This window comes from Castanea sativa, chromosome 9 (assembly GCF_040712315.1).
Source record: "Castanea sativa cultivar Marrone di Chiusa Pesio chromosome 9, ASM4071231v1".
NCBI lineage: Eukaryota > Viridiplantae > Streptophyta > Magnoliopsida > Fagales > Fagaceae > Castanea > Castanea sativa.
In genome coordinates this window covers 14979637-15003957 of record NC_134021.1, presented here as the reverse complement: position 1 = coordinate 15003957, position 24321 = coordinate 14979637, and the positions used below count along the sequence as shown (strand labels likewise).

At 36.4% G+C, this 24321-nt stretch overlaps 2 protein-coding genes across 4 annotated transcripts; one reads left to right on the top strand and one right to left on the bottom strand.

Annotated features, from left to right (window-relative positions):
* The first annotated feature begins 479 nt into the window (after positions 1-479).
* LOC142609860 (uncharacterized) lies at positions 480-4064 on the top strand. The gene is made up of 6 exons (XM_075781581.1): positions 480-946; positions 1560-1688; positions 1771-1891; positions 1980-2061; positions 3265-3418; positions 3512-4064. Exons 1-6 carry the CDS (start codon positions 602-604, stop codon positions 3644-3646), a joined length of 966 nt encoding a protein of 321 aa, XP_075637696.1. The 5' UTR covers positions 480-601; the 3' UTR covers positions 3647-4064.
* Positions 4065-5663: 1599 nt separating this feature from the next.
* On the bottom strand, positions 5664-23077 carry LOC142610254 (uncharacterized). Of its 3 annotated transcripts, none has more exons than XM_075782020.1 (27): positions 22673-23077; positions 22310-22469; positions 21058-21150; positions 20877-20982; positions 20577-20745; positions 18967-19141; positions 16424-16552; positions 15766-16326; positions 14997-15605; positions 14743-14811; positions 13968-14084; positions 13648-13890; positions 13024-13071; positions 12801-12938; positions 12532-12696; positions 12379-12441; positions 12168-12275; positions 11991-12074; positions 11865-11912; positions 11506-11580; positions 8588-8683; positions 8419-8499; positions 8257-8328; positions 7779-7823; positions 7618-7701; positions 6456-6559; positions 5664-6287 (listed from the first exon to the last, which is right to left on the bottom strand). In XM_075782020.1, exons 1-27 carry the CDS (start codon positions 22867-22869, stop codon positions 6071-6073), a joined length of 4056 nt encoding a protein of 1351 aa, XP_075638135.1. In that variant the 5' UTR covers positions 22870-23077; the 3' UTR covers positions 5664-6070. The 3 variants fall into 3 exon arrangements, with proteins under 3 accessions (XP_075638135.1, XP_075638136.1, XP_075638137.1); XM_075782021.1 differs by having other exon boundaries at positions 14997-15602; XM_075782022.1 differs by lacking the exon at positions 11506-11580.
* Positions 23078-24321: the final 1244 nt, after the last annotated feature.

Here is a 24321-nt window from a genome sequence, read left to right as displayed (position 1 = left end):
ATCACAGTCTGTGTGACCTCAATAGCTATCAAATTTGCAGTGTGCCTAAACCCATCATCAGCTATAAATGCATATGTCATGGTCCATGGAGAAAAAAAGAAAAAGAAAAAAAGTAGTTAAGTGTCACTGTGTCAGTCACAAATAAGCGTGGTCCAAATGGGGCTGTTGCTGTTGTTAGTTGTTACATGATAAAAGGCCCACTTGTGTTGGCTTGGCTTTAGCTTTCGCGTGATCATTATAAGTCATTCCTCGCTTGTTGTGCGTAAGTAGTAGAAAGTACTTTTCTTGATTCATGTGATTTCCATTAAAAAGCGAAACCCAATAATTAGTGGTGATTAAGAGTGTGTGTATCAAAGATCCAATAATTCAGAGCCACGCAACCATTCGCTGCTAATCCACGCTTTTTCAAAATAAGAAGCACCAGATTATATAAATCCTTCCCTAACCCAAACACAAACACAAACACAAACAACCAGATCATATATATATATATATATATATATATATATATATATATATAGTAATCTTCCAAAAAATTTCAAAAAAAAAGAAATTCAAAAATAGAGAGAAGCGCCACACAGTCTCTCTGTCGGTTTTAGCAATGGCAAAAGCAGAAGTGTACACGAGGAGTTGGAGTTGGAGTAGATTGCAAGTGTGGAGAGCAGTGGTGGATTGGTTAGCGTTTCTGTTACAGTTAATCACACAGATCTTAAGAGGCACACCTTCCTTCGCTCACTTCCTTCTTTCGTATCTTAGACTTCCAATCTCCTCTCATTTTCTCGATTCCAATTCAAACTCAAATTCTTCTTCTTCTTTCACTCCTTTGCCTCTCGTCGAACTCGAACTCGAACTCGAAGTCTCTTCTCAGGAGGAAGAATCTTCTGTTAGCGTCGACGACACTCAAAACGACGCCGTCGACGATGATCACAGCATCGAAAAGCTCACGGTACGGTATTTTATGATGATTAATACAGTCCTTGCTTTATTTTTTGTGATTGGAGAATTTTACTGTTATAATCAAAACTAGCTTAATAATTAATTAATTAGTGATTAACTTACTTAAAAGTAAATTCACTTTAATTATATTAAATAGGTGATCAAAATAATTAAGATGAATAATAAAATTTATTTTTAAATCTCTTGAAATTTAGGTAATACAATTTTTATTTAGAGTAATTGATCTAATTCTTATTATTATAGTATATGATTTGGATTTGGTTATGGTTATGGTTATGGTTGTTAAAGCGAGAGCTTAGGACTAGTGGTATTAAATTTTGGACTAATATACACAATTTTTGTATATTCAATGTATATAATTTTTCAAAAAATATACACAATTTTGTATATTTAATTTACATAATTTTTCAAAAACTATATACACAATTTGTACATTCAAAATATACAAAATTCTGTATATTCAATATACACAAATTTTCAATTCTTTACATTTATTGTACACAATTTTTCAATTTTGCGGTGTTCCACTTGATTTTGTAGTATTGAGGTTCTTTTTTTTTGGTAAGATTATTGTGTTTAAGAAATGGAGTTTTGGCGTATAGGTTGTTCTTGACATGGACGAGACGCTAGTGTGTGCCTATGAAAAATCTAGTTTGCCTGCCAGTATTCATGCTCAAGCAATGGAAGCTGGATTGAAGGGGTTTGAGATTCAATGTGTATCCTCAGACAAGGTCTTGATCTCTCTCCAACATGTGATTTCGGTTTCTTTTTTGTGTGTAACTGTAATATTGATATGATATCTCTGGGTGGAAGAGTTCTGAAGGGAAACAAAAGATCAATTATGTGACAGTGTTTGAACGTCCCGGTTTGCAAGAGTTCTTAGATCAGATTAGTAAATTTGCGGATCTTGTTCTTTTCACTGCCGGTCTTGAAGGTTCGATGTTGCTTCATTTCTTTCTTGTTGAATAATTTTCCTTCTGTTTTTTGTTCTTTTTGTTAAATTGTCTTTGAGCACCTTACAGGTTATGCAAGACCACTTGTTGACAAAATAGATGTGGAGAACCGATTTAGCCTTCGTCTATATCGGCCTTCGACAGTTAGCACGTAAGCATTTTTGCCTATTAGTACTTACTCTTTGAACCATTTGACTCATAGGTAGGCATGATGCAATGTAATAAATAGCAAGGGTTGATGGTGAGATGCATTGAACCAAGCCTGTTTGTGTTTTTTTTTTTTTTTTGAAATTTTTTGGGCAAGGCTCAGTTGTTGGCATGCAGTGCACTCTTGGTCATAGCTTGCTTGGTATTCAGTTTACTTTTGTAATTTTCACTTATGTGTTTAAGCTTTCTTGTAGGCATATACCTACCATTTTGCTGTGGTCTTGAAGTATTTGCCATTTTCTCGTCATATTGAATATATATATAGAGTGTTGTCTGGGTGTAATCTTCTGATCATATTGAAACACAGATTTTATGTGACCAAAGTTCGCCTGTTACGCGCTTTTGTTCAGAATGCATAGAAGTTTTCGCACTGGACTCATCAAGTGTCTGTACTTTTAGAAGTAATAAGACGACTATCAGGATATGATTTATTGTTCAGAATGCATGAAACCAAGAAACATGCTTATAAAAATAGATATAGTGCTCTAGTTAAATTGAAAATGCACAAAATTGTGATTGATTGATCCAGGTAGTGCTAGGACACTTTCAAACCATACTGATGATGAACCGGTGACAAATATGAAGTTTGTGGATTAGTATTTGCTTAATTGCTATGAGGCAGGATTGGGTCTTGGAATGACTTAGGCATCTACATTATTTCTTGTTTTTACCATGCATGCTCTCTTTTGTGCTTATACCCCGCCATAAGGGAATGATATATTGTTATTCATGTTACAAATGCTGAGCTAAGTTGTGTCTTGACGCTGATGCAATTGCTTAGATGACTTCCTCCACAAAGACATAACTAAAAAGCTGTTCAATTAATGAAGTGCCCTCCTGTTACTTAGCACTGTAATTTATCAGTTATTTCCATCTAGAAGGTGCATCTTGATGCCTTTTTTATTGTCAGTGGTCTTGAAACTTGTCTATTATATATGGGAGAACAGAAAGCCAAGCTGAAACGTATAGCTTTAACATACAATGATACAATTCAAGCTTTTTTTGCCCTATTGAAATTACAAAAATCCAAGTTCGATGTTTCACATGAGTTGATATACCATGTACCATATTAATAGAGGAGACTAAAACTTTTGGAAATTAATTATGAGATTTTCACTGAAGTTGTCTGGCATTTGTGTACTGACAGGGAATATCGAGAACATGTGAAGGACCTGTCATGTTTATCCAAAGATCTATCTCGAATAGTTATTGTTGATAACAACCCATTTAGTTTCTTGAAGCAACCACTGAATGGAATACCGTGCCTTCCATTCTCTGCTGGACAGCCATATGATGATGAGGTACTTAGATTTTGTCAATTCAAAGTAAGAATTGCATCATATGTACTGACTACACATCTTCCAATTTTTGTTTCTTTCATATGGCTTGTATAGCTTTTGGAAGTCCTGCTTCCACTTCTCCGACACCTCTCAATGCAAAAGGATGTGAGGCCTGTACTCTATGAGCGGTTTCACATGCCTGAATGGTTTCAAATGCAAGGGATTCCAGCTTGTGGATTGACAGAATGAGATTAATAAAGTCCGAGAGGATGTGAGGCCTGTACTCTATGAGCGGTTTCACATGCCTGAATGGTTTCAAATGCAAGGGATTCCTGCTTGTGGATTGACAGAATGAGATTAATAAAGTCAGATTGGATAACTTTGGTATTTCTGGCACCAGCGGGCATAGGTATTTTGTGGGAGCACTTTTCGACCTGATGTCATGAGGCCTTGTATATTGTCATTATATTAGCTGCTGCCAACCAAAGAATTTAAAACTATTGGGATAACCTGCAATGACTAATTGGAGATATACCTGCAGAGCAGGTTTATCGTGATTAAGTAGAGTCCAATTCTTTATAGTTGTGTAATTTCACAGGGTTTCACCTGAATTTGCAAGGTTTCAACTTTCAAGTATGATTATTTTTTAAAATTAGTTTACTTTGCATATCTATATGGTCTTAGAAATGTAAATGGATTAAGCAGTGAGTTGTTGTCTTTTGAAATATGACACGTCTGAGTAATCTCCCATACTGTCATACTCTCAGAGCTATTTTCATTGATGGAAGTATATGTCATAGCTATATAATGAAAACGCCCTCAGATGCCATTTTTCTCCTAGCCCTTGTAGAATATTCAAAGGGCAATGTAACTTGTTACTAACATTCTATTAGGATCACCTTTTATACATCAATCATTTTGGGTCCATTTGAAACTGTAAAGCAACAAAACAAGTTCACATCTTCAGAGTAATTATTCAGTATTTCAAGATTAATGTTGTGTTCTGTTTTCACTAAAATTAGAGAGCCCCAAATTTGGGCAAAAAGTAGGCCTTCTAAGTTCTAACAGTTATTTTCAGATCCTTTAAAGCAGAAAAGTCATGTCCTACATCTTGGGCTTTCCCAGTAAGAAGGAAGTAGCTTGTGTCCAATGGTAGTTGTCATTGGAAACGTCAGGATACAGACACGTGTCCAAGATCCAATGTGTCCAGTGGCAGTTAGCCGCACCCTAATAAGAATACTTGGCAAGCATTTAATTTTGGTATGAAAAATGTAAAGAAAGATGGTATAAAACAAATTGACAGTGTAATAAGAGCATCACCATCAGGTCTTTCATAAAAAATGTCATTTTGACACACCAAAAATCTACTTTATTATTTTGATACACCATTTTACAATTCATCATTTATCAAATCTTCTATTATTTGATTTATTCATTAAAATAATATATCCACACATTCAAATAATATTTAACTAAAATTGCCACCAAATCCATAGCAATAGTAGACCCACCTTCAACAACACCTCCACCAAGCACCACCTTTAACCACCAAACACAATAACCGGTCGAACCCATCGATCATAGAAAACAAAATCACTTGCCATACCCACAAAGCCAAACCTATCACCAGCTAAACCCACTTTTAAGCTCACACAGCCAAGCACCACCTTCAATCACTGGCCTCTGTCAAAACCCATCTATCACCATCAATGAATCCAAGAGAGAGGCAATCTTAGCCGTTCACCACCATAGCAAACCCAACAAATCAAGCTAATGAATCACCATCATCATACAACTGTGAACCCACAACCCAATTTCAACCTAAAGAGAGAGATAAAAAATCAGAAGCGTTTTAACCCCATTTGCCAACTTCTCCGCTCCGTTCTACGAATCCGACGCCGACGTCACGACTGCCTTTCCTCCTCTCTTGACCGTCATCGCCGCCTTTTTCTTGCTTGCGTTCGATTGTGAGAAGAAGAAGAAAAACAAGGGTTGGGAGAAAGAGAGACAGATTCTAAGAAGAGAGAGATGGAGAAGCGGTCTGTGTAGCTGAAGGTGAAGAAGAAGAGATATTTTAATTGGGATGAGAGAGAGATGAATAAAAAAATAATAAACACATGCCATTTGAGTCCGTACCGTGCCAAAGTTGAGACGGTATTGTAGCATGTCTTAAAATTTTGACACATTTTAATACATCTCATGATGCTCTGTTGTTGGTGTTTGATGTGCCAAATGCCAAATATTTGGCATTTGGCAGACCTGATGGTGATGCTCTAAGATGACATACATTGACTAATACTTGCACCAGTGAGTTCATCCCCAAAACTACAGCTTTTCAGTACAGTAGTAGATCCATTTTAATATACATACAAGTAATAATCATAAAACTGAATAATTACACAAAAACTTTTACATTGTAAAGTCTAACATGTCTCCTCATGCCCTCTTTGTTGATGTTTTCGAAGAGGACGTAGTAATTCCTTTGTCACTTGTATGTTGGTGCCAGGGTAACAATACAACATACCGATGCCTCATCTTCCCAATCCACTAAGCTAGAGTGAGATAGCCTAGAAGCCCTACCTTTGGGAGCCTGGTGATCCAATTGCTAATCTAGGGATACCAAAGGGTAGAAATGTAGGGTCAAACTTTGTCAAAGTCAACTTTCTAATCAAGTCAGCTAGCACCAGATGATTCTTTAGATTTCTCAGTCACCACCTCCTTATCTGAGTTGCCTGTATCTCCAGTCTGAGCCTGACTTGTTTGAGCCTGACTTGATTGAACCTGACTTGCTTGAACCTGACTTGAATTCTGAGAATCTGGGGCTACTCCAGTTTGTGCCAGGTTTGAAGTCTGAGATTCAGGTGCAAGTCCCAGAACCACCAACACAGACCTGAAACACATACATCCAAAGCAAGTACTGTAATGAGTACAGCAGAACAAGCTAATCTATGAAGAAGAAAGTTGGCCTCTTTCCCCACCTCTACCTTGCCCCAGTTGCAAACTCAAATTTCATGTGCAAAAGAACACAGCTAAAAGAAAATGTAATCTTTTTATGAACCTTGGAAGTGAAGATCGGATGTTTGGTTGGCTAGCATGAGCAATGAGAGGTGCTTTCAGAGCTGCAGTTCTGGTCAATGCGCTTTCTAGCTGTGCTGGAGGTAACTGAAAGACACTTTACAGGATCAACAGAAGATAACAACAAATCTGGCTTCTAAAGCTCACCACATAAACATTATAATTCTTTAAAAGTAGCTTTAATATACTCCATATATATTTGAGCTTCTTCCTTTTTTTTTTTTTTTTGATAAGTTATATTTGAGCTTCTTCCTTTATTGATTTAAGTTATTTTAATTAGTTAAAAGAAATATCACAACATTATTAGGATGGGATTCAGCAGGTTTGGAGGCTATTAATTTGTTCCATGATATGATGTTGGATCCCATCCTAAAACATGTCATATGTTTAGGGCGGTTCTGGCTTTAAAAGTATTTCCCTCTCCTGAACCACAGTACTTATGGAATGAGAAGTTAACCTCAGAGGGAGTTTCCACTTTATTAACTTAAGCATGTTTTTCTTTTATCTTCATTCTTGTGGCTCTTGTATATGATTTTACCTTACTTAGAATTAATACTGTCTTGAATGCTAGAAGTTGATAATATCTAGGTTGGGAAAGGATCCCCTCCAATTCCCTCCCATTTTTAGGCAGATGTGTGACATGTGGCATTCATTTGATTTTCAAATGCCACGTGTCTTACATCAAAATATAATTTAAGAGGGAATTGAAGGATTCAATGGGAGGGGATCTTATCTCAGTATGGGTATCCTGCAGATGTTTTTCTCAAGTATAATTCCCATGTAATGGGCATTGTCCATCCATCCCCCATCCCCCATGCACCTTTAATGTATTATCTCACTACAGTGGATAAACACCATCTAACTTTGTATTTATTTTTATTTTCAGTGTGGAAAGTAGTTTGGTATTCCAATCACTAAAACAAAGGACAAAGGACACAGCAATTCAGTAGAAAGAGGGACAGAATCTTTATGTAATTAATAACTGTAACATGATTTGGGAAAAGGAATGAGCAGAACAGGAAAGTGATACAGTTCAAAGGGCCTATGATCTGGCGTAGTAAGTTTCTGCAGCATGCACTTCCAACATGGTAAAATGTTACCAGCAAATATTACAGAAAACAAAGGAAGAATCAGAACACCCGCACCTTAAGCAATACACCAAATGACTGAGGCTTTGTCAAGAGTACACACTTCAAGAATCCTACCCACAACTTTGGATATTTCCAAATCTGCAATGCCTCATCAATCAGTGACAAATTATGAATTACTAAATGACTTGCAATCAGTTTACTATGAAAATAGTTACCTCCTTGCTGACAAGACGAGATAGGATCTCCATTATAAATTCCACCTGCATCATTTTAAGTCATTATGCAAATGACAGATAAGCCATGAACATGTTAACCAAAGGTACAAAGTTATTTAAAAAGAAAACACGGAATCCCCCTCCCTCACTCGTCCTTTTTCCCCTCAGATTTTTATTATTTTTTAATTTGTAAGTTACACATGCATCCACTGGGTCAGGAGCCCACCACCTCACCCTCTACCTAGCACTTGCAAGGGAAGGAGGCGCCAATTGAGCTAGAGCTCATTAGCTTTTTTCTCGTCTCATATCAAATGGAAAGCGGCCAATTCAATCAGCTAAACACAACTATTGAGTGGACTCAGAGAAATCTAAACTTTTAATCATGCATTAATGCAGTACATAAACATAAGCTTAAGAACAAAAGATAATATGGCTCCTCTTTGGAAAAAGAAGAGGAACATGCTGCTTAATTTCTCACCAGCGCTGGGAAAGCACCTATAGCTTGTAATACTGTCCGCATGAACAATAAAGGGAGAGGAATCTGCTCAACCTGCAAAGGCAACCCTAAGCCATCTGTGAGCCCAGATAGGTATAATTGGAATCTAGGTGATAAAAAAGTTGAGTTCTTGATGATACAGACCAATTGATTCAAAACCTTCGCAAGTACTTGTTGGGTGAATATTTGCCTCTGCTCAAAACATGCATTGCATGCGTCTGTGACCTGCTCATTAAATATTTATAATCAGTTATGGACTAGTGCTTTTTGGTAAGGTTTCAAATGGATTAAAAAAACAAATAAGAAGGCATACCTTCTTCAAGGGGATTTCATCTTTGTCAGGATCAATCCCATGGATAGCAATCAAAACTTCAGCTGGAGTGAGCACTGGACCAGAATGAGATGAACCCTGTGTATGTTTTATTAAATTATCAATCAATAATTAAAAAAAATATAACCAGACAATATCCAGGGGAATAAAGGGGAAAATGCAGCAAAAGGAAAAGCTAAACCCTCAGCACCAAGCAAAGGAAACTTTCGTATCAGCACTTAAGTGTGTTTGGCATCAGCACCAAACAAAGAAGAAACACATTCTCAACTCATAAAATTCTTATTCAATTTTTAATGCCCTTCAAGCTTACAAGTTACAAGAGCATTAGTTAAATAGGGTTTGAAGGATTACACTCATATGGAAATATCCAATTACATTCCATGAAACCCTCAACATTAAAAACCCCAAATTCACTCATCAAAAAAAAAAAAAAAAAACCCAAATTCAAAAACAAAAAAAGTTTCAAATTGAAAAATAAAATCTTAAATGAATTTAAAGCTCCTTGCATCAGTAGGGGTATGCATTTAAGAAGCCAACTATAAATCTGCCTTCTTTTGTTACAAATCACTCAACAGTTATGTCTGAAGTAAAAACAATGGTTACAAGGAAATTTGAACCAGGGCAAATAATTCTCTAAAGAAGATAAGCTTACCTCCCTCCCCTGCCCACCCCCCCCCCCTCTCCCAAAAAGACAAACAAGCGGGTGATATAGAAAATATGTGTGTGTGTGTGTGTGTGTATATATAATATGTTTTAATTATCTCTGATGAATGAGTTCACAAACACTCGCTCTTCAACTCCAAATACAAAAAGGATCATATGTGATCAACAATTGCTAGGTTGCGTTTTCATAAGCTGATCAAATGGCAGGCCATAAAGGAAGTTTACCATCACAAAATGACATGGGCAATTGTAAGGAAAGGAAGTAATGTATGAAGCATGGGTGCGGGTGCGGGTGCGGGTGCAGGACTCGACAATTTTTGAAAAAGCAGGGTGCAGGTGCGGCGATTAAAACATTATTAAAAATATTTTTATATAGTGAATTTAATATTTTTTGTATAAAAAAAATTCAAATAAAGGGTAGAGTTTATTATTAAAAAACATTTATGATTTTTTTTTAATAAAATCAATATTTTTAGTAATTGTAAACAAAAAACCACCTTTCAAGAAGTTTCCTTTACTCCTTTTCCAATTTCCAAGCGCACCCACGTGAAACAATTGACTTTCCCAACTACTTAATCTATATTCTTTTGTTATATACCCTTATGGCCTTATTCTTCTTCCCCACTTGCTCTAGAACATTTCTTTGTGTCTTCTCATCTTCTTCTTCCTTCTCCTTTTTTTTTTTTCCCTCTCTCACAAGGCCACATGAAGCAGAAGAATGGCGGCCAGCGGCCCATTTCGGCCAAAATCGGTCTGATTCAGCCGTTTCGGCTCCCATTTCAGCCGGAATCGGGCCGAATTGGCCAGTTTTGGCCCGAATCGGCGTGGATTGAAAAAAAAAGGGGGGGGGGGGCCGAATCGGTGCGTCGGATGCCGCGTCAGGACGAGTCCGGTACGGGATTGCCGCACTCGTGCTTCCTTGGAAGTAATCTGCACATATCGCTGCACCTGTGCTTTCTTGGAAGTAATCTACACATTATCTATAAAAACCTTGTAGAATATGGCAATTAGAAAAGCACAGCACTTCAAATACCCTACCAATGAGCTCTAGCTAAACACTTCCTCCTTAATAATGGGATAAGGGAGTGTGCAGCCAAGCCACCAAAACCAACCCGACCCAACCCGCCAGGTTGGGTCAGTTTTTAGGGGTTGGCGGGTTGGGTTATGAATTTTTTTTAACAATTGATCGGGATGGGTTTGGGTCACAACAGTCACAAACCCGCCTAACCCAACCCAACTCATTTATATATTTAAAATTTAAATTATATATATTTAAAAATATATAATATAATTAATAATTTTTCTATTTAATTTTTTCCCCTTATTCAGCTTTTCCTACATAAAGCCCAATTACCTCACAAACCCCAATAATCTTATTTCTCTCTCTGCCGCCTCCCACTCTCCCACTTCTCTCGTATTCGTTTATAACTGAGTTGGAATACTAGTTCATGTATATTTTGTTTATTAACTCAATTGGATATATTTTGTTTAAGGGTGAGTTTAGATACCGTTTATTTTGCTGAAAATTAAAAACAATAAAAAAATAATAAAAAGTTACTATTCACGCAGGGTAACTGTTCATTTGCTTATTTGCACTATTCATGGGTGCAATAGGCGCTGGTAAAAAAAAAAAAAAAAAAAAAAAGAGGCCTAAAACGTCCAAACGCAAAACGTGGACGCATGAGCCAAACGGATACTAAATCTGAGTTGGAATACTCATTTATGTATATTTTATTTATCAACTCAAGTGGCACATGGAATATATTTTTTTCTGCTCAATTTAATAATATTAGCAATAAAAAAATAGTCCAACCCATGGGTTCAACCTGACCCAACCCAATCCATGTGGGTTAGACCCTTGGGTTGGACCCATATGATGGGTTGGGTTAGGTTTTTTTTTTACCCCACCATGGTGGATTGGGTCGAAAAATCCCCTGACCCAACCTGACCCATGCACACCCTACTATGCAAGGTTATGATTTCAAGACTTATGAAGGTGCATGTGTAACTACTAATAAAAAATACCTTGCCAATGAGCTCTAGCTCAAACAATAGCTCCTTCCCTCCTACGAGTAAGGAGGAGAGAGCTTTTCTGCTCAAGACCCATGGGGTGCGCATGTAATAACCAATAAAAAAACCAGAGAACATGGCACAAAGTAGAATGATGCAAAATATATATATATATATATATATATATATATGTATGTATGTATGTATGTATGTATGTATGTATATACCTGTAGTAAGCGAGCAAGTGCAGCTTGGAACTTATCCAGTGGAAGATTCACAACATTGGGAAATATCAGCTTAACCTAACAAAAGACGCTCATTTATTTTTCAGTGAAAAAAAGTAATGGATCAACCAAAAATCTAAAACCAATATAAGCATAAAAAATAAAAGTCAAAGATAAGATAGTTAGAAGAAACTTAATAGAAATCCATAATAAGCTAGGCATATGCTAGATGAAAGACAGGATTTATAGACATTAAAGTGAAAGAAAACCCATGATAGCTTGAAAAAGAACATTAGCAGCTATTTGCTAGATTCTAACAGCAGATGACACAATTATATCAAGACAATAGAAAAGGAAAGAACCTCATCCTTTGGTAGGAATGGTAATACTGGAATAAGAATCTCTATATCCTGCAATCAACCACAAGTGAACATATATTAGCTAATAGCTTCACCTCTGTTGCACAGTTAAGGAAACAATAGATATACCTTTAGTTTGGAATCATATAACTTCCTAATGGTAAAAAGTAGTTCTGAAGAGGGAATCGTCCCATCCGTCAGTGTATGCAAAACCTGATGCAGAAAATTAATTATAAAAAAAGGAGGTATTGTTACTTTTCATCTTTTGCATGGTGACAGTCAAGTAATATAGTTGATAAGCAAAACCTGCATTAGGAGGTTCTTGCTTCCACTTGGAGGATCTGAAATGATTTCAAGAAGATCTGATGACGAGCCCATAGTACGGACGAGTATTGGGATCTGGCGATGAACTGCCTGCATTATACAGCATAAGAAGCAAAAGCTTATAGCCGGAACAACAAGAATTGACAAACAAACAAGAATTGACAAACAAGTTTAATTAGGTTCCTAATCAAACCTGCTTAACTGTCTTTGATGTGCTTTTATAGATAATAAATATTTGGCGGAAAAGGGAGTGCTTCTGTCAATGAGATACAATTAAAATGTTAATATACTTAGAAAGGGTAAACACTGGGAATAAAGAAGGGTCTAAATTAAAATAAAGTAACACCTTGGTACATAAGGCAAAATACAGTGACATGCACCGCTGGACCTCGGAGACTGAAAGGGAGGACACACTCTGACATGTGCTCGATTGATGAGTATCAGAAGAAATATCTTTACTGTTCACACTCACTGAGGGATGTTCATCCGCAGGTTTTTCTAGATGAGAATCCTGCAAAACAAATGTAATTATATTATAGCTATGCAGTTATAAAAAATGTATCTTTGGATTGGCCTCATGTGGAACTCCATGTCAGCAAAGCAAAAAAGCAATACCTTCTGCATTTCAGTGACTGATCCTTCAGTATCCATTCTTTCTGTTGCATCACCACTTATTACAGAGAGCAATGTTTCTTTTGCAAAATCTTCAATTTGTTTAGCAATGGATGATATTGGATAAAGCTTGTTTGCCACCTGGAAAATGAAATAGACCCAGAAAGGTAAGACACAATTAAAAAGACTGACTTGTTACTTCAATAAGAAGTTATGTTTTAATTACCAGTCGTATTGCTTTCATACGCACTTCCTCCAAATGATGAACCGCACTCTTTCAAAGGTAAAAAGTAATCAAAGTCAATTAAGAGTAAGTAAAAGAGAAAATTTCAGTTCATTTCCTTAATTAATAATGCGCTCCTACTAACCAAAAATAATAAGAAGCAGAGACAGTGAATAAGGAATTTATAAACAGGATAAAATGAATGAAGCTAAAGAATTATTGCATCCAAAAATTGGAATTCAAAAGCTCACAGCTAATAACTTCATATCAGAAAATGTGGACCATGCCAAAAGAAGAAGAAGATCAACTAGCTTATTTTGTCGCAATTTATTTTTGTTAAATCTTCAAAATATTTATGGAGAATTTTACCAAAGATTAATCAACAAACTCAATATTTCAACCACAAATCAGATAAAAGTCAAGCATAGGTCAATAAGGATGTTTGTTTATTTACTTCGTGTGCTTGGAGAGAGGGCTAACAAATATAAGAAGAAAACATGCAATTTTCAAAAACAAACAGAACAAAGGTAGAAATAACAAAAGGTAGAAATAACAAAAGGTAGACACTACGCTGTAGGGAAACAACACAAACAGATATCATGAAGTTGGTGGTTAAGAGAAGAATACCTGTAAGGCAACTTTCAAGCAGACATCTCGAATAGAAGGCCTCAGCATAATCAATCTCCACACAGCACTTAGACCTTGAGTTACTCGATCCCCAGTCTGTAACTCCTCAGCTTTATCACAGTTTCCAGGAGAACACATGTCCTCTAACAATTTTAAAACTGACTTGGGCAGATCAGGAGCTTCATCAAGCAATCTACTTAATGATTTGTCTGAAGGAGGAAAAGAATCTCTAAGCGTTTCCGCCTGCACTATGAAAAAAATTGCTGAATGTTTGCCTTAGAGAAGGACAAGTGAAGTTAATATCGCAACTGGACACACACCACAGTAAGAAGGAAGTTTTCATATTCAGAAGCTGCAGTTGTAGAAGAAAAGAAGTCCCGATCTTCTGCTTGCTCGCCATATAACCTGTAGAGGACACGCAAGGTCAACTCGTGTCCCTGAAGACATCCAGTAGTGACTGTCAGTTGGTAAGTATTTGATTTTGGATTTTATCTAAAAGATAATTAGTGCTTTTCATTCATAGAAACATATTGCATTAGACATAAGTTGATTCGCAGAAACAGTGGTCCACCTTATACTTCTAGCCACACCTCAAAACCATCTAGTATTGAGCATGCCTTAGCCAACAAGTGTGCTGCTATGAGCACCCAAAATACCACAATGATCTTTTTTATTAACTAATAAATTCCAACACAAACCTAAAAGACAAGACATGGTGATGGCCACCAAGTAGTACAACATGGAAAAGTTTAAATCCTGAAGCTCACATACACACAGACGTGTCCAGGCTCCAGATGTCAAATTTGTCTGCTTTTCAAACATAAAAATTATCTTAAAGTTCCCAGCAGCACATGTGCGTAAAGAAGCTATAAACAAGTAGAAAACAACAACAGCAACAACAACAACAAAGCCTTAGTCCCAATTTTTTTTAGGGATCCGCTATGGATCCTCAACATATTGTCGATTAGTTAAGGGGCCACATGTATTCTTTTCCTCTATTTTATTCTATCTAAAGTCATACTCTTTGTTAATTCCCTAATTGACATGTCCTTTCTTATAAACAAGTAGTAAACAAAACTCGAAAAATTTGCATACCTCATGACCCATATAATCTTCCAAGATATGCTTTTGTAAAAGTTTCCATGGGTCTAACTCCGAGGGAAACTGCAAAAGAAATTCAAATACATAAACCAATTAATAAAGAAATGTTGAGTGCATATAAAATGGAATGGTATGAGGCCATACGACAATTTTGTATCATAGAACTTTTTATATATACATATTTTACATAATAAAACAGTCCTTCAGTACAAATGATATTAACATATTTCAGAAACTAGAAATTTTACCTCAACCCCTAAATATGCAAGCAGTGAAAAGCGAACTTGTGAACCTCCAGCAACTGCAACTTGCCTATATGCCTCAACAATATGAATGAAAGCCATTTTTTGCAAATAATCCTTCTGTTCATCATCAAGGTAAACAACAGGCGCTGACATCTTGGGCAAGACAAAATTACAAGACAATCCAACAGAAGTTGCTGTTGATGTGACCAGGCTGCTGACATCTGTAACAGCTGCTTTTGGGCTGAGCTCCTCAGACTTGTCTGTTGACAAAGATGGAAGTAACTTCAGTGTTGACTGACCCACACTTGTAACTTGCTCTTGACCAGCTTCTTCTAAGTCAGTGGAGGCCATGGAGGATGTAACAAGCGCCTCTGACATTCCATCAGTATGAGCAGAAGAATCCAGGCCAGGTATCTCACTCTCTAGATCCCCCACATCATGGATATCAGATGAAATAGGAAAGCAGCCTTTCTCCATTCCAGATGAAACAACAGAGGAAACTGGTAAATCAGTGGGCAACAATGCATTTTCAGATCCATGGTCCAAGCCATCACATGGAAGAACACTATCAGCTTCAGCCACAACATCTTCTTTCTCATCACAAGGTTTCTGCTGTTTTAGCATGGCAAGAGTGAAAACAGAACAAAACTTAATAAAAAAGCAGAGTAAAAAGAAATACAATGAAGCACGTGAAATCATTAGTCTTTGACATTATTGGAGACAAAAAAGAAAGAATGTGAAGCTCTCAGAATCAAAATTATAAGAATCGTACCACTATATCATTGGACTCTGACTGCTGAGCATTTAACAGTGAAGCTATTGGTGGGAAAGTACTAGAAAGTGATAGAACATCTGCTATAAACGATGGAGGATATTTAGCTTTAGAATCACTACCAACTATGGTCATGTTTAGCAGCGACTCTTCACCTCCTCCACCTTTGGAATGATTGGGAGGAAGGTGTCGCATATTAGCCATCACTACCTCTGCTAGCAAGTCAGCAGAGATGCTTGAGATAAGAATCTCTAAAGAACCAACGGCTTTTTCACCTTGTGCAACCAAGGCGCCAAACATAGCTACGAGTTGCTGCACAGGTCCATTATCACCATCTCCTTTGGAAGTGGTTGGTCCAATTGAAGAAATGTCATCCTGAGACATCGTGTTATTCTTATCTGACTCTCTAGTCAATTCCTCTGAGGCACTAGGTGTTGGTCTGACACGCTTTCCAGGCACATTTTCATCTTCAGCCAGATCACTGCTGTCTGGTACTCCAGCTCTTTTGCTCACCAAATTAACGTCCACAACATCACATGATTTAATTGTGGGTTTCTCTTCCTATAAAATGTGTAAAACGTTATCGACAACATCCAGGGGAATGTGAATCTATCCATACATACCTCTGAATAGAATGGGAAGGAAAGTTGAGAAGTACCTTAATAACTGGTGAATCTTCTTTCCCTTCCCCTAGACTTCCATTAATCTTGCACACTTCCGGAATAGCTTGGTCCGTCAACCCTCCAGCTTCCATATCTCTCATGGCACCAATCAACCGATCCCGCCACTGCGGAAACCAAAAACTCCCTTAGTAATCAGTTCTGTGTAAAAAAGCAAAAATTCTATGTAGAAACTGCACATTTCAAACAGATGACAAACCCACAGTATGAGAGTTCAACAGATAACAATAATACTGCAATTACTTAAGGGAGGAGTAATGTGTTGATGCTATGTTAAAGGCACTGTCCATTGGATGTATAAGTGAATTACTGACACACCACAGAAACTTCATTTAATACAATATAAGCTAAAAGAAATAGAGCATCTTAAACAATTAGACTCTGCTGATCTATTCATCAATCTCCAAGATAAACCCATTATCAGCTGAGAGTCCTGCAGCAATTATTGAATAACTAAGGAAGAAAGACAGAAGATAAATTGAGGTGGGGAGCATGATCACAGCACCATATATCCCATGAAAACAAAAACAACAATAAGAATAACACTACCACACAACAATAACCAAAACATAAACAGTAAACTTTGAAAACCAAGGGACATAAACAATTAACTTACTTAGTTGGGATTAGGGCCTAGTTAAGGAACATAAACAATTATATCCAGGACATAACAAGTCTATAGATAGTGGTAAAGGATTATCTAAAAGATACGATATACCCAAAAGAAATTGTCTTACAAAGACACAATTGGCAAATAAGGCATTAAGTAGCTGGAGATATGGCTTCATTGCATAAAATTATCAGTTTGGGAGTATAATCCCAAGAGGACTACAAAAGATAATAGTGATTAAATTTGTTTCTAAATCTTTGTTGACATTTATATCTATATCTTTATATATTGAAAAAAAAAAAATAGGTCCAAGATCAACAACCAATTTTTTTTTTTTTTGATAAGTAATGAAGATGTACATTCAAGAACACTACCTTATGCAGAAAGTCATAAGGCAGAGAAAAAAATTATAGAAAGAGAAGATAAAAACAAGAAAGAAAATATACTAATTACAAAGGAGAGAGCTAAGGAACATAAGGAGAGAATCACTAGAAGTGTCCCCAAGCCCTAGACCAGTAAAAAAGGGAGCCACTGAAAGAAGTCAATAGCTGGTCGTCAGAACTTTCCATGTCCTCAAACGTCCTCCAATTTTGCTCCCTTTAAAGACACCACATTAAGCACAACGGAGCTCAATTCCAAATGCTAGACGAATGCTTTCCAGGCCAATTCTACCAACCAAAGAGAGTACCCACAACTGATCTTGGCAAGACCCATGAAATCCCAAAAGATCTAAAAACCAAACTCCACAACCGGTAAGCCTTACCACAATGAAGTAGCAAATGATCTACCATCTCCCCATTATGACACATAATGTACCAGTCAACAAAATCCATCCTTCTACCCCTCAAATTGTCATCTGTAAGGATCTTATCCCATACAGCAATCCACACAAAAAAAGAAACACGCCGAGGAGCCTTAACCTTCCAAACACCTTTTCAAGGAAAAATAATGAGCAAGGGACCTCTTAACTTATTATAAAACGATTGGATACCAAAATTCTCATTCTTCGTCAACTTCCATCGCATACGATCTCCATTCTTAGTGGGAGGTAAATTAGAACCCAAAGTACAAAGAAATTCATCCACGCCACCCATTTCCCAATCATTTGGTCTCCGAATGAAACGAACATCCCACCTTCTCTGTTCCTCTATCTCCAACCATTCAAGAGAAGAAGCCACTGCTGCCTCTTTATTGGAAGCAATCTCATACACAACCGGAAAGGTCAATTGAAGTGGACAATCCCCACACCAATGATCTGTCCAAAGGGGATTGGGGTTATGCTTATATGTGAATTTATACATATAGGATGGATTTTGTTGATACACATTTAGTAGACATATAAATGCATACATACACACACACACACTCATAGTGAGGGGCTGGATGGGCATTGGGGTTATGCTTATATGTGTATTTATACATATAGGATGGCACGTAAAAAGTCACATAAGTAATTATCAATAAATATTAAATATCAAAGATTTTAACAATCAATCAAAAATGAAAAGAAAACAGAAAAAAAAATTAAAATTAAAATTATATTACAGGAAATCATTAAGTTCAAAAGTTTTATATATGTGATGCATGCCACGGGCAACCTTAAGGCATAATCTAGTAACCTTATCAGTACCTCTCCTTGTCTCAAGGCAAACCTCAGGGTATCAACATCAATTAATGTTCTTTTCAAAGTTATAATATATCCGACAATAGGTAACCATATATTGGAAAACTTTGGTAAATCTCATACTGTTCCATAAACAGAGGAAAAAGTTAAAAGCCTATTTGCTGCAAAACTTGCAAACTTAAAATCTAGTCCTACCACAAGCATGTTTTTTAAAACAAGGGAAGGGGATAGTAAATACAGTATCTTAAGAACATCATCAAGTATGTGTGCAGTATAAAAAAGATTACCGGTGCAGCACCCGGGTGTGTACAGTTCAAGCAGGTGAGGAAGGCATTTTTAAGAGCATACTTTGCTGCAGAAACACGCATTCCATTGACTACAGAGCTCGAGGGATCCAAACCAAGTAAAACAGGCAGAATCCTTCCATAAAATGCAGGCCTTTGCTTTGCGATTGTTGAAAGACTGGTAAGAAACATGTAGAAAATATAAAGAATGACAAAGCAAAAACTGCAGTACCATAACCTAACTGATTGTACAAAAAGATACTAGCAATCTAGAGCAAGTACAAACTATGAAATCTTGGATAAGAATATCCATATAAACCACACATTTCTAAATGAACATGACATAGGAAAATCATGTTCTTCATCAATTATTTAGACCCAAGTCTACCTATAATGGTATATCCATGGTTCTCTGTCCAAATAGAGCCTGGTAACTAAGCTGGGATGCATGGGTGCGGCTCCAGGGGTGCCGCACCGGCGTCCAACACGCACAGATGTGCCGTGCAGCCATTGACGTGGCTGCACGTGCATCCGCAGCAAATCCCCTTCTTCTTCTTTTTTTTCAATTTCCGATTCGGGCCGATTCAGTCAGAAACAGGCTGAAACAGCCCCGAATCGGTCCAATTCAGGCCGAAATAAGTGTTTTTTTATGAAATAAAATAAAAAGTAAAAAAACAAGGCAAAACACACCGTTTGACTCTAGTGTTTTCTTTCCTTTTTGTTCACTTTACATGTCTTATTTGTTTATTTGTTTTTTTTTTTTAAAGTTCCCAAATAATTTGGTGATTGTATCAATTTAAATAATGACTTATCATTAAAAAATATTATTATTTTGCAAAATTTACCTCCCCTAAATATCAGCTATAAATATTAAATTGATCCCAAAGGTTCCTTATTTACTATTGCTCTTAAGTTGGTATATGTTTACCATTATATGAAAAAAATATACTTAGCAATATAAATAACAATATATTTAATAATTTTTTAATAAACATATCCCGTCGCACCCGCATACTACTTTTTCAAAAATTGCCAAGTCGCCGCACCCACACCCACACCCACACCCACACCCACACCCATGCTTCCTAGTAACTAAGCAAGGCAAGGAATAGGAAAAGCCACCCCCTCCCCCTCTTGGGGCGGAAAATGTACACTGTGTCTTCTACGAGAAATATAACCTTTTTAGGGGGGATTATCAAATGTCTTAACAACTATTTTTCATTTATATAACTTTCAAATTAAAAATATAAAATTGATAGTTACAAATGGAGAGGGGGTATCTGAACCCTAGACGTTTCCATTAGAATATCAAAAGATGGCATTTGAGCTACAAAGTTCTTGGCTATTTTATTTGAGCATTTCATTCAAAATAGTAATTTAAAGTTAGGTACAAGTGAAAAAGGATATTTTCTGTCTTTGAATTTTTTTTTTATTGTGTATACATTTCTTAGAAAATAAAATTGAAAACTCAAACAATCAATGCCATTTTTAAGTATCAACCTATAGAGAGAGTGGGCACTTAGAAATCCAATTGTCTCAATTAACAGCAAACTTGATTTAGCAAACTCTTGCATAAAAGATGAAAAAGCATATGACCAAGAATAGCAAAATACCTATTGATAAGCACTACGATCATTGAGTTGCTAAGAGATTTCACTGTTGGAAACCTGAGTTGATCAAGCAATAAACCCAAACGTTGACTGGCCTCAATTGACAAATCACCAACATTAAGTATTGGATGACCACCACGAAGCCAAGAAATGTTGAATTTTGCAAACTTTCCTACAAAGTAGGTCAGCATGCTGTATAAGCAAATGCAAGTTGTTTGAATTCTATTGTATTCACATATCTAAATGGCATTTCCTTGCCTTTCAAGCCTTCTGAGCCTGAAATGCAAAGTAAAATCTTATTACCATCATGAGGAGGGGGCTCTGAAGAGCCATTAGGATCAGGTGTGTAAAGAAGAATGACTGCCTCAACAAACTTCAGTGCCAGCAACCTCGTCCCACCACTTCCTGTCTGGCAAACATTGCGTTACAATGAATAAAACACGCACAATATCCAGTTTGATGTTATCATAAGATCATTGCTTACCTGAAAAGCTACTGAGTATATATTTTCCTTGAGTGTTAACACCCATGACCATGATGACTTCAGTGAACTGTCCAACTCACTTGAGTATAGGCCCTGAACATCAAAGACACAAGCACTTAAGTAGTAAAAGGTTGTTCCAGAAAAATATAGCTGTAAAATACACCATATCCAACAATTCTTATGGCCAATATTTTGCACATAATCAAGTCACAAGATGGTTCATCCATGTGCAACAGTTATCCCTTTTTTATTATTGTTAAGCCATGTACGCACTCAGTGGATATTGAACCCATGACCTCACCCTTCATCCCATTAATATTGGAGGAGAAAGTGCCAATGGAGCTATAGCTTATTGGCAATCCCAGAATTTTTTTGATACATTTTAAGTGGGAGAGGGGGGTTCAAATCTTGGACGTCTCGATTGGAAACACTAAGAGATGTCATTTAAGTTGAAGACATACATGCATAGAAGTGGGAATTTAACAAAGGAATGGCTACAGATAGATATATATTAATGGCTGAAAGGAGTCCACAAAACCAGCCAGAAGTAGTTTAAATAATTAAATATAGTCCCCAAATATATATGTGTGTGTGTAGAGAGAGAGAGAGAGAGAGAGAGAGTTTTAATTAATCATATATCTCTTGCGCAATATTCAAGATAACCAGGCTGAGCTAGATTTACTACTTGGAAATTTTGGTGCAACAGAGGCATTTTAAGCCACCAAATGTTTGAGAAGCCCTTCCACATTGGTTGTTGGTAGAAATCAGAAGGGTTAGCATCTTCAAATGTTTTGGACTTGGGAGGTCCAAGTTTAATTGGAATTGAAGTCCTTTCAAATTTATCATTTCATAACAAAATTGAAAAAAGAGCGAAAAGGTACAGAACAACATAAATAATAAGAAAACACATAAAAGTTTAGCACAAGGTATTAACAGCCCTTGAAAATGTAATAAATACTTTTTGTATTTCAAGTAAGTAATCAATCATAAGTCCGCCTGTGTCTTTACTTAGCGTCAAATATTAGTTAATAGCCAGTCCCAAGCCTGGAAAAGGAATGATTGTTGCAGTAGGTTAACGGCAAGCATAAAATTTAGTCACTCTCTTATGTCTAAAAAGTAATCAATCATGAAAATGAATAGTCATACAAATCATAGTATTGTAATATCAAATGAATTCATAAATCTAATTGCAATAACAACAACATCAATAAATTCAAACATCTCAAATTACACATCAAGAATAAAAACAAACCTGAATTGCAACTTTTTCAAGAATCGAACGAAACAACTCGATACCACAAGTGATGGCTTGTCGAGCAACAGCCGGAGTAGCATCACTCAAAACCGTAATCAACACCGGCATAATCTCCGGTAAGAATTCAAAATGCTTCAATCCAATTTCACCAATCATCCTACATTTTTTTTTAACACAACAAAAACCACACACACAAAGCTTCAACACATTGTTCAAAATACCAGTAAAAACAACAATTACACAACACCAAAAACACAAATTAAATTAACGAAGCCTTATCCAATAGCAACAATAAGCATGAGTTATAGTCTCGTAGAGAAAATATTCAAACAATGAGGCTAGGGTTTAGGAAAAGCGTACTCGGTGACGAACTTGCGAACCGGACCGAACCGGTCGGAGAGAAGAGAGAGGGACTCGGAGACCAAGGCAAGGTCGTGTTGTTGAATCAAATCGCGCTTCAACTGACGCAATGGCTCGAGCTTTGAAGGTATATCCGAGGCTGATTTTGCCGAGCTTATTAGACTCGCGAGGTTTTCTCTCGGGTTCATGGTCATCATCGTGTACTCAAAACTACGATTTCAGAGCAACAACAAAAACCCTAATTTTGAGTGTTTAGAAGGATATGAATGGTGTAAAGGGAGAAGCGAGATTTCGAAATAAGGTTTTCACAACGACGAGAGCACGAGAAGATTGTTGTGTGTGAGAGTCTCACACTCTTCCCTCTACGGCTCACAGTACTGTGCTCTGTATGTGGGATTCGAATCCGAACTTGCTTTCGGTCTGGTCATTGCGTTTATGAAGCAGTTACTCTATTTGGAAATTAGTTCGTATTTGGAAGTTGGGCTGCTTTAAGGCCCAAACTGGCAATCTAAGGTGATAACATTTTGGCCCAATTTTCTTAGAACAAGAAAAACGCTTCCTATATATCTTTTTATTAGATATGGAATTTGAAAATCTAACCATTAGATTTCATGTAATTTATATTCTTAATATGTATATCAAATTTTATTCAAATTAAATACTATTTAGTATTTACTATTTGATCAATAAACTTATTTTTTTAATGCATAATTTTATATTACAAAATTTTAAAATTTAAGAGTGTTTAGATACCGCTTATTTTACTGAAACTGAAAACTTATTACCAAAACGAAGGTACTGTAAATAAAGGTAAAAGTTAGTTGAAATAGTACAGTGGAGCCTATGAATAGTACCAAAAAATGCATGAACAGTACCGTGGGACCCACCATTTTTTCAGCAAAACGTAAAATTTTTTCATCCCCAACGCAATCCAAACGCAAGCTAAAGATTTGATAGATGATATATCTATTAATTTTTTATTTTTTATAAATTTTGCAAGCATGAAAGATATAATAATAACATGCAATCCAATGGTTAGATTTTTAAAATTTACAACTAACAAAAAACATATCAGTGAAATTTGAAGGATTTCACTCTAAACCATTTCCACTCTTTTAGGCCTAGAATCCCATGAATAAGATCAAACCTTATTTTTTTGTATTTGAAAAATATTTAGTATTGACAATACACTTTACATCTTATATTCTATTCTTTCATACAACACATTAGAATAATATTAACTCACAACAAATAAAACCCACAACCACCAATGGCAAGATCCGCCGCCACCAACCATAACCATAATCATTGATATCCTCCAACAAATTTCAAATCCAAAAAACTCAAATCCTCCAATAAAACTCACAAAACCATTTTCGATCCAAAGGACACGACGATAGGGGAAGTCAGAGACTATGTGATGTTAAAGAGAGATTAAAAGAGAGGGATGGTTTTGTTTGAGAAAAGAGAAAGAGAAGTTGAGAGGAGAGAGAAGATGAAGATGAAGATAAATTAAAAAAAAAAAAAAAAAAACTTAGTATCATTTTTATTTTATCTAAATTGAGTAGTGATGGGGTACGATAGAGCCTATCTTGAAGTCGTCCATAGAGGTCGTCCGTGACCTAGCTAGTATTGCAAGAACCCCTGAA

Bases quoted from the DNA above. Each gene is read 5' to 3' on its own strand.
- LOC142609860 (XM_075781581.1), top strand. From the start codon at position 602: ATGGCAAAAGCAGAAGTGTACACGAGGAGTTGGAGTTGGAGTAGATTG. The intron at 1,689-1,770 runs GTCTTGATCTCT...TCTGGGTGGAAG, and splicing joins AATGTGTATCCTCAGACAAG to AGTTCTGAAGGGAAACAAAA. The intron at 1,892-1,979 runs GTTCGATGTTGC...AGCACCTTACAG, and splicing joins TTTCACTGCCGGTCTTGAAG to GTTATGCAAGACCACTTGTT.
- LOC142610254 (XM_075782020.1), bottom strand. From the start codon at position 22,869: ATGATGACCATGAACCCGAGAGAAAACCTCGCGAGTCTAATAAGCTCG. The intron at 15,606-15,765 runs GTACGATTCTTA...ATGCTAAAACAG, and splicing joins CAGAGTCCAATGATATAGTG to CAGAAACCTTGTGATGAGAA. The intron at 13,072-13,647 runs GTATTCTTCTCT...TACCTTTGAAAG, and splicing joins GCTTGAAAGTTGCCTTACAG to AGTGCGGTTCATCATTTGGA.